We start from the raw sequence: 11,269 nt of genomic DNA on the forward strand, positions 1-11,269 counted from the left end.
CAAGGTCTGTAGTACAGCAAGTACAGTCGGGTTTGTTCTAAGAGTCGCAATCTGGAATTCCGGCTTCGAATCCCGAGAGAGACAGAAATGGTTGGGTGCCGTTTTCTAGCACCTGATTGACCTCATGCTACTCAACTAGCAGTAAATAGATACCCAGGAGTTAGTCATCTTGTTGAGGGGTGGCATCCTGGGGGAGGGTCAGTAGTTTGACCTTGGAGGTGACCTCAATATGAGCACAATATAACTGAAAACTCACACCCTAGAAGTGACTCGAACCCATACTGCCAGGAGCACTCTGTAACTGGTGTACAGGACCCCTTAACCACTCGACTGTCACGACCGGACAAAAGATGATGGTAGCCGAGACTAATTCCCCATCATCCCGCCGGCACTCTGATGGTAATCTTGGGCATGGTATTTTATCAAATCACCTCATTCGTTCGCATATATTATATATAATATAATATATAATACATATTATATATTAAGGAAATTGCAGTATGTGGTCGTAGCCCAGGCTATATCCGAACACCGGTACCAGGGTGGTATCTGAACACCCAGAGTCGTGGGTGCCAGTCACTGGGAGATTTCCTACCAGGCGGCACCATATTTCCTTACTTGCGCGGTCTCTAGTTGAAACTATTGTAAGTCGTGTCACCTTAACCTTCGTGTTACTACGGTGGGAAGTGTTTTATAATCACTAGTGTGTGTCATTAACAGCTTGTAAATGTAAGATGCAAACATATTGCTTAGCAAATAGGTGGTATGTGAATATATTATAAATTATATTATATATATATATATATATATATATATATATATATATATATATATATATATATATATATATAACAACGCATACATGTATGTCAACATTTGGGCTAATGTGATAGCCGTGGGCGGCAAGAACAAAAAAACTGATAAACACAAAAGCAGTTGTCAAAGAAAACAGATTTGGGGCCCTCACATTTATTGTGCCTAAACTGTTTTAAAGTTTGTTGGGTGGATGTTTGCCGCACAGTATACCTCCACAACGCGCCTTTTATTGGTTTAACCTGACACGATACCTTAATTTACCCGAGGGTGACCAATACTAGTGGCCTCGATTAGGACAGGATGCCGGCGGCTTGTCAAATGCCCCCCCTCTCCCCATTTGTCCTGACGATCTTTTCCAGCTGAATTTTAAAACCCAGCAGTTTTTTTGGCATTTACGGCTTTGGCGGGTAGGTGGTTCTAGGGGTTTACAACTCTATCGGTGAAAAAGCATCTCCTGTTTTCTGTCCTACATTGTGGTTTGTTGAGCTTGAACCCGTTCGTGTTATATTTGACCTTTTGAAGAAATTGACCAGATCGACATCCTCCAAATTGTTCAGTATTTTGAAGGTTTCGATGAGATCTGCCCTGTCATGCCTGGTTTGCAGTGTTGTGAGCCCAGTGGCCCTCAACCATCCCTGATACGAGAGATGACTAAGCTCTGGTATGATTTTTGTTGTCCGGTGTTGCACCTTCTCCAGAGTAGCTATGTCTTTCTGAAGATGAGGTTTCCATGCCTGGATACAATAATTCAGGGTGGTGGCACACCAGAGACTTACACAATTGAACGACTACTTTATTTTCCTTGAAGGTAAAGGTATACTTGATTATTCCCAGGGATACATAACCAATCCCCAAGGAAGAGATCAGCTGAAGGGAATAAATTGGGAAGGACTACATAATTAGTGCTATTATCAACTCTATCCATTGTTAGGGGTAGGTTAGGTTATGTTAATATGGTGTATTAATGATAATGTGAAATATGAAATTTAAAACTATTTTAGTGTACCCAAGAATTCCATTTATAGAAAACCAAATTCTTCAAAGAAAACATTTTCACCATATGCTTTATTGTATTATAAATCATTGGTTTAGAATATAAAGTTAAAATTGTTTTTTTTTTTGGCAGTAGGAAAGGTTCAAGTTGGTTAGCTGAATGGAATGGCCAATAATTACATATTTCCAAAAATAAGAGGGGATCTGCTTAATAATTTCAAAGTAATACTGTACTTACAGGTATATTATATACATCATAGCCCTACTGTTGCAATATGGAACGTTGGATTGGTCGCGTTGTCCTTGTGACGGGAGCCAGTGCAGGTATTGGAGCAGCCATCAGCAGGAGGCTTGTGGAGGCTGGCATGAAAGTTGTTGGAGCTGCACGAAATGAGGAGAGGCTTCAGGTGTGTCAATACCTTAATGTGCTGTACCTTTAAATACAGATTATTCTGTATATTAAAGGCAGACATTGCAACATAGCACTTAAAACTGCCCGCCATTTATTGCTTTTGTATGATAACTTTGCATTTCTCTTATTTTAAGAAAGCTTTTAAGGATTTATATAATATATGCAAATGAGATTATTTCCACATATCCATGAATGCTAGATCTTAGATGTCATACATAATCATGTATTTGTCTTGCCCTGCCAAGTAAATAATTCACAAATGGTTTATAGCACTTCTTCATATACTTATTTAACATGATTTATTTGCAAAATTATATACTGTAACACAAAAAACATATTGGACAATAAAAAGAGCATTTGTAAAGATATGTCATGATAGGTCAGCTTGGTGGAAACAGTGCAATATACATTTTGAAAAAATACAAAATCTTAAATACATACACCCAGTACCCATTTGACTTGATACATGTAGAAAGTCTCTTCTTATTGTATCCTTTTCCAGGCCCTTGCAAGAGAACTGGCCAACAAACCCGGGTCCTTCACCCCAGTGAAATGTGATATCTCCAAAGATGATGATGTTCTCAGTCTATTTGCCACCATTAAGCAGAAATTTGGAGGTGTTGATGTGTGCATCAACAATGCCGGCATGTCTCACAACCACTCTCTTTTGGGTTTGTATTTCAAATAACCAGTATATGTATATACTTCACACTTCATATATTTTTCAAATTGGCATATCATGAAAAAACAACTGGGACAAATTAAAAAAGATGTGCCATTTCTCCTTATGTTAATCACACTGTGGCCATAGTGATGAAAAATGGTCTCTTCAGCTTTACATTATTTCTTTTTTACAGTCCATTAAATACTTAAAGTTCTGATTATGTTCAGCCTATTATTTTATATTTCCTTAAAAAACCTGTGATTTCACTGTTGTCCACAGAAGGAACAACAGAGGAGTGGCGAGAGATGCTGGATATCAATGTGGTGGGCTTGTGTCTGTGTACACGTGAATCTGTGGCATCCATGCGTGCACGCCAGGTTGATGATGGTCAAATCATTCATATCAGCAGGTCAAAAATATTTTTTAATTTGGAAAGATTTGAAATATGAATACAAGTCTGTATAGTTAACAAATAATGTAACACTGTAGTGTATTCAATTTTTTTTAACTAATTAAATTATTTTTGTATCATATATATTACCTGTCTTCTGTTTTCCTTTATCTTTAGCACAGGGTAAATCACAGTGTAACAACTACTGTTCTTTTCATCCAGTTCATGTGTAAATTAAAATTAGCTACAAATGTTTAGTCATGTATACATTATTCAGATAAGATTAAGTAACTGTCAAAGAAATCTGAAAGAATATAATCAAATAGAAACAAGCTGATAAACAGGTAGATGAAAAATATTATCTTCTTTCTTCTTGGCTGTAGCAGTGATAATAGGAGTCTATATTTATATACTGTATAGGCATAGAGCTTCTATTACCTGCAACAAATCCAAATGTTTGCTTAAAAGAATTTATAAACTAAATTCTCATTATTTCATCAAACTCCTGACAGTATATTGGGTCATCGTGTCTCATCAAATCCAGGAAATCACTTCTACACTGCCACCAAGTTTGCTGTGACAGCCCTTCTTGAAGGAATGCGGCAGGAGCTCAGAGATGCAAAGTCTCACATTCGAATTGCGGTAAGTTACAGTAAAAGTGTGTAGTAAACACTTCTTGCACCAAACATGCACCAGGCAAGTCCAGACTTGTCTGATAATTGTCTTTCTTTGTGTACTTCTCAGCAGGGTTGACATTTTAGCTCCTCAAGCATATTTTTTTTTTTTTTTAGATTTAGGTTTAGTTTCACATCTACCTCCTAATTTACTATCAAATTCTCTGTACAGTTATCAAAAGTGACAAAATCTGACATATGAATGGTGGTTGTATGTTCAGTCGAACTAAGCTTGAACTTTTAAATTTTATGCATTTTTTTTATCCTAGTAGTAGGCATCCATCAGTCTCAGGCGACTATGAGTTGCATTCTGGTTGTCGGTCTGGTGAGTGGCCTCTCCATGGCACAAAGCCAGGGTAGGTTAATACAGGGTGGAAGCTGACACCCATGCAGCCGGTGCCAACCTCTCCACAGCCCGAAAATCTCAAATAGAACGGCAAACACCAATATGATTAATTCCAGCACCATTGCAAGAACTGTCAGAACTGTTCCTAACAAATTTAATGCATTTTGTTGATTTTCATTTGGCATCACAGCTTCTCTGCCTTGCTAGAGCTTCTGTGGTGTGGACAAATGGTGCTAGGGATTGGTATGGTATACGGTACCTGGACAGATGCATCTGTAATGGTGAGAACGTGATAGTGTGGCAATAGGTAAGTACATACAGACAATGCTGCAACTCATTTGATATTGAAGGGCACTGTATCAGTAGCAAACAATTTAGGAAACTTTTCACTATTCTGGATCTTTGAATATTTTTCTCAGTGCTAAGCTTAAAAATGATACCTAGTGTTTATTTCCAGGTTATTGTATGTCCTTGATTTTCCTCCTACTCTTTTCTTTCATCAATACTATACAGATTAAGCCTTGGTAAAGTTGGATATTTTTGTTTACTGTAGGTCACTGGTCATTTCCTATCCATAGGCTGACATGATTTAACAAATCCACAAGGGCAGTGACGAGGATTCGAACCTGCGTCTGGGAGCATCCCAGACACTGCCTTAATCGACTAAGCTACGTCTGGGATGCTCCCAGATGCAGGTTCGAATCCTCGTCACTGCCCTTGTGGATTTGTTCATTTGATGCATCACGTTAGTGTGATCTCTGTGTGTGCTGACATGATTTAGTTAGGGTATCTTTAGGCTCTTGAGCCATAAGTGTATTAGGCTTCTTCCTCACACTATATTAAGGCACTGCAGACCAGATGATCTGGCACAAGTCTTGTAAATCTTACAATGTGCCTTGGTATTTGGCATATACTGTACAGTGAAGTACACACAACCTGCAATATCCTACTAAGTGGCATTTACAGACTGATGACCATCCTTATCTGTCTTGAAAAACATTGTTTAGTGATCCATTCTTGGTAGCTATTGTCGAGTAACAAAGTGACTAGAGTTTTGCTAGGTCTCTTGTCCTGTGTGTTCATGCCACAGGTTCAAAATCACTTCCATTTTCTTTACTAGTACTTTGGTAGTTTTTTAAGAGACAGACGTCTTGTTTCCCGAGTTATCATATACATTTTGGCCTGAGCCAAAGAACCACCAAGCCGTCAATGAGACTGGCTTGGTGGTTCTTTGGAACTTTCCAAAAGGATCATGCACAGTCAGGCAGAATGATATCTTAACAGACTTCATATGGAAAAATATTACCTGGTGTGATGTCCAAGGTTCTGTATGGCTTTGAGTTTTATGAATGACCCTCAACTTGTCATTCTGGGCTGGATTGGTTTATGCTCAGGTGATGCCGCAGCTCATTATTCACAAATGCTCATTAATACACCCACCAAACCCTGTTTATGAATGAAAAATACTTTACAAATGACAACTGATGACATAATTTTCTTGATAGTACTTTATTAGTATTCTCAGCTTGAATCACACCTCTAAATGCTTCATCTGTGCACTGCATATACCAATAATTGCCATCAGAGCCCAGTCACTAAAGTTAGGCCTAACTATTGTGTTATATAGTAATAATATTAACAGAGAAAATATATATTTTGAATATGCTGTATGTTAAAATTAATAATTGCATCTTTGGGGTCGACCACTGGCTGGACGAGCCTAGCCTGAGGACAGGTTGTCACCATGCACACACAAATTTAAAAGTTTTTTGTGGCAACATGTTGACCTGCCTGACAATGTATGCTCATGTCTTAAGGGCACAGCCACTTTCATATAACACAGAAGCCCGATTCTGTGCATATTTTGGAAACAAGGTTGTTGAATTATGGAACAAATTCCTAGGTCACATGATAGATAGGTGACCGATGGATTGTTTCAAGCATATTTTAGACATATGCACATATGAATGGCCATGGGTGGTCAGAAACATATGCCTCATATGGGACAATAGGCCTTCTGCAGTTCCCTTCTTATGTTCTTATTAAACAAAAACCTTTTATATTTATATACAGTATATTGAATAATTTTTATTGCAAAGTATATACTGTACAGTACTCTTAATTTTTTAGGCCATTAGCCCGGGCATTGTGGAGACTGAATTTGCCCCAAGAATGCTTAAGAGTGAGGAAGCAGGAAAGAAAATTTACATGAACCGTATGTGCCTAAAAGCAGACGACATTGCTTCCTCAGTGATTCATGTGTTGTCTGCTCCACCACATGTCCAAGTAAGTTTTGTGTGTTTAAACATACCTTTATTCATAACTTAATCAAAATAAGATTAAATTATAATTGTCATAACTCATACTTATCAATGCTTTACATTTCTAAAAGAGAAAATAGAGTACATTGACTGTTTAATGTGAAGATATTTAATATGGCCTTGTGTAAGTACAATGTAGTCATGGAGATAATATTTGGTAACTTTGTGAGTTGCTGTAATTTAGCGATGTACAAATGTGATCAGTGGGCACCATATATACAATTTGAGGGTGTGAAAATTCTAATCTTGAGGTTATCTCGAGATGATTTCGGGGCTTAGCGTCCCTGCGGCCCAGTCCTCGACCAGGCTTCCTTTTTGTTACACACTCCCCAAGAAGCAGCCCGTAGCAGCTGTAACTCCCAGGTACCTATTTACTACTAGATAACAGGGGCATCAGGGTGAAAGAAACATTTTGCCCATTTGTCTCTGCCTCCACCGGGGATCGAACCCGGAACCTCAGGACTACGAGTCCAAAGCGCTGTCCACTCAGCTGTCATATAGCAAAATTATGTCATGTGTGTAAAAAATGAAGGAAGAGTGGAGATTGTGACAGCTGGCTGGCACTGGCCCTGCCACTATTGAGTCAGTATGGCACTGCATCATATATATATATATACATTGATATTAAGAGTTGCTAGGAAAGATAATGTGTTGAATGTGTGAATAAATTGGAGGATAAGAAAATAAAAAGGGGCTTGGAATAAACTTTAGGTATTGTAAGGCTTAAGCTGCTTATATAAATATAAGCTTTATAAATATTTGATAATACTGTATATATATATATATATATATATATATATATATATATATATATATATATATATATATATATATATATATATATATACACAGTATATATATATAAAATGGAGCATAAGCATAGCACTATTCTTTTAGCTACAGAGGAAATCACATGTACATACAGAATATGAGTACAGCTCAACTCGCACAACTATCAATAGACAATTAGAGCATTTTTGAATTTTTGCATTCAGGCTAACAAGCAGTTGGCTAACACTGCATGTTTAATTTTTCTCCAGATTCATGACATCCTTATCCAGCCAACGGAACAGGTTTAGCAAGTCTTGTGAGATTCAAACTGTGAACACAGCACCCACTGTATTTTTTTCACAAGCTCTCAAAATGACTTTTGGGAGCCAGTCAAGCAAAATTGGCCAATTTGGAAATATAGATTCTTATACTCAATCATAACTTTTATACATTTTGTAGCTCTCAAGCTAGTCTGCACTTATATTGTATATTATTCTGTACAGGGTTTACCTGAATAAAGCTCATCTTGTACACAAGGCACATAAAACTGTTGGGTAGAACAATTAGAAAGTTATAATATTCAGGATTTAAAACTGAAGTCATACAGAATATACATTTTTAAATGACAACAATAAAAATAATTTTAAACTTGTTAAATTGTCAAATTGTCAGTTATGATTTGTGATGGAAATACTGTAGTATTGAATTTATGAGCACTTGCAAAAGGGGGCTTTATCATTTCTTATATTGTTTTGTACAATTATCAATTCCTATATGATTGTAAAGCAAAAGTTGATAGCAGTAGAAAAATTTGGGTACCTATATACATAATACCTAATTACCTGGTATATACCAATAAATATACCTAATTATTTGATACATAGCTAGCTGGAATGTACATGCCACATACTGTACTAATAAATTGTGCATTTACGATTCTTGAAACTTTTCCATTTAACATTAGAAGTTTCTTTAAAATGTTCTTTATTTTCTTGATCAAAAAGCAAATTTCAAACAATTTAATCTTTATGCCATTACGGGATTAGCTCAAATATAACACTGTTCAACGACTTAAAAATTTTAAATTCTAAAATATTCATTCTGGTAAGATATACACTTTCAAGTACAGTACAGTGTTCTAAATTTATGACTGTGTGCTTCAAGATGTGCATTAGAGAGAGAGAGTAAGTGCTGCTGTGACCAGCACAAGTTTACAATATTATACTAGTAAGATACAGAACTGAACTATAGTCCTCCCCTTGTGTTACCTTCGCTCTCCAATATGTGGAACTGGCCTAGTTGCTGAAAGTAGTAGTGTGGATGGTGCTAGTGAGGGGAGAGCCCAACTCAGTTGTGTGGCATTTACCTCAGTTTTCTCTTCTTACCACAGAAGTCAGCAATAAGTAGATGATGAGTCACAATAATGTGACTTGAAGATATGAGAACTAAATCACACACCAGAGGATAAAGAGATGATGATGTTTCGGTCAGTCTTGGACCATTATCGAGTCGATTGTGATAATGGTCCATAATCGACTTATAATGATCCAGGATGGCCGAAACATCGTCGTCTCCTCATTTTCTGGTGAGTGGTTTAGTTCTCTAGTTGGTAATAATTTTAGGCAAGTGATAAATGTACCTATTCTGGCATTATTGTTTTCTCTCATACATTAAAAAAAAAGTATGTAATACACATCCTTAAAACTGTAGTTTGTATCCTCATTTCAAAATGATTGTGTAGTCTAATGGTTAACATTTTTATTTTGTGTGTCAGTTTTTCCTGTGTATTGAATATTATTTATTTTAATTGAATCTACTAAATTTATTGCATCATTATTTGAATCCCTACCCCATGGGTCTCTGTAGTACATTTGGGTTTGTTTTTGGCTCATTCGGAAATTCTGGGCAGGACAGATATGGTTGAGCATGTTTCCTATCCACCTAATGTCCTGTTCACCTAGCAGTAAATAGGTACCCAGGAGTTAGTCAGCTTGTTGTGGTGTTGAATCTGGAGGAGGGTCAGTAGTTTGACCTTAGAGGGGCCCTCGATATAGGTCTGATATAAATATACACAAACTACCTGTCCCTAACAAAATTAATTAATATCATAAAACTAATTTCCCTCCTTTTCCATTACTGTATACAAGTGCTTCCATTTACATCACATTACAAAATACTGTAAATGCATTTTCAATATAAACAATAAAAAATACTTTGTCACCTTTCTAGAGATTATCCTTATCTTGGTAAATCACCTAAAGTGATCAATTTAATTTACTTAATTTTAATTTATGTAATTAACTCAATTGTGGGAATAAAATCTAGAAAAAAGGTAAGTAGTCATCTATCAGAACAAATGACAGATGTGTGCCTTCATCTGGGCTCCTGCATCCAGGCACAAGACTTCACTGATGAATATGAATACTGTACATACAACTGCACCAGAATAGGTTTATTGCAGTGATGAAAATTATCCCAAAACTAAGTTGACTTTTATACCAGGGAAGGTTAAAGTCCTAGGGGCTAGCAACTCTACAAACAAGACACTGATATGGCTGAACTAAATGAGAATTTTAAAATACTGTACTAAGCAAATCTGGAAACAAATTAAGGCTCGGTCTTTAAGAGGTCAAATGTTGATGGCCAAGATGTATCAGTCACTTTGGTGAACCAAACATTAACCAAATCAAATTTAGCACACTGTTAGGCAAATGCCTGCCAACCCCTCGTGTGCCCCCCCCCCCAGTCACACATCAGAGAAGGGGCTGGAAGACTAATGCTATCCAGTGACCCCAGTACTCACCTAATTGTGCTTGCGGGGGTTGAGCTTTGGCTCTTTGGTCGGCCCAGTATATTGGAAATGTTGTGAGCTAATGATTACCTAAACAATAATATATATCTTACCCAAACGGCAAACTCGTCTGACTTCCAGTAACCTCTGGCGGGGCAGGAGCCAGACCTTCCCAAAGTCACACTAGGACCCAGTAATGATCCGCCAACTCTAAGCCAAGCCAGTGCCAGATATACAGACTTCCCGCCGCAAAGTTTGTTGTGGTGTGGAGGAGTGAAGAGCCAGAGCCGACACTCGGACCACTGTGTTGTGACGCTCTCCCTGGTGCTGCCACCAGGCGGCCGCACCACATCTTACACTACAGAAAATGGTCCCTCACGCTAAACTATACAATATTACACATTGACATTATTGCTATATATATAATATAAACAAAATTAGTAAAGGGGAGGAATAAATAGACCTAACTTACCCGGAGTCACGATGGGTAGGACTAGATGTCAACCCATGTCTTGCTATTTTCAAACAATACTGTTTGTTGACCAACTTGTTTAACTAATTTAATTAATTTAATTAATTTAATTTTAATTAATTTAATTAATTAGGACCTGCCCGAAACGCTGCGGGTACTAGTGGCTTTACAAGAATGTAATTACTATGCTATGTATCCTCACAAACCCAATGTACCTTCTTGTCTATAAATAAATAAATAAATAAATAAATTGCTGATTTCTGGCATGTCATCGCGCCTCTCTTTCAACACAATTTATACTTTAATCTCAATTAGTATTAAGTTTAAGTCTAAGTGTTTTTTCCTACACCTTGCCCGAAACGCTATGTTAGTGGCTTTAGGTATTGTATGTACTAGCTCTATCTATAAATCCAACAATATGTTTGTAATTCATCTTCTATGTATGTACTTTTACCTGAATAAAGATTTGAATTTTGAATTTGAATTTGACAGCCGTTCCGTCCGTAATTTTAAGGCCAGACACGACAAACATTTCGAATTTCAAGATAGTTAAATATCAAAGCAGATACAACAAGATTAGTAAAGGGGAAAGGAATAAATAGACCTAATTTACCCATA

At 37.0% G+C, this 11,269-nt stretch overlaps 1 protein-coding gene across 1 annotated transcript; it reads left to right on the top strand.

Annotated features, from left to right (window-relative positions):
• Nucleotides 1–2,082: 2,082 nt before the first annotated feature.
• Nucleotides 2,083–9,608, top strand: LOC123767674 (dehydrogenase/reductase SDR family member 11). Its single transcript, XM_069310473.1, has 6 exons — nucleotides 2,083–2,216; nucleotides 2,724–2,892; nucleotides 3,165–3,294; nucleotides 3,789–3,918; nucleotides 6,427–6,582; nucleotides 7,658–9,608. Exons 1-6 carry the CDS (start codon nucleotides 2,085–2,087, stop codon nucleotides 7,694–7,696), a joined length of 756 nt encoding a protein of 251 aa, XP_069166574.1. The 5' UTR covers nucleotides 2,083–2,084; the 3' UTR covers nucleotides 7,697–9,608.
• The last annotated feature ends 1,661 nt before the right edge of the window (nucleotides 9,609–11,269 follow it).

Source organism: Procambarus clarkii, chromosome 67 (assembly GCF_040958095.1).
Source record: "Procambarus clarkii isolate CNS0578487 chromosome 67, FALCON_Pclarkii_2.0, whole genome shotgun sequence".
In the NCBI taxonomy this organism is placed as follows: domain Eukaryota; kingdom Metazoa; phylum Arthropoda; class Malacostraca; order Decapoda; family Cambaridae; genus Procambarus; species Procambarus clarkii.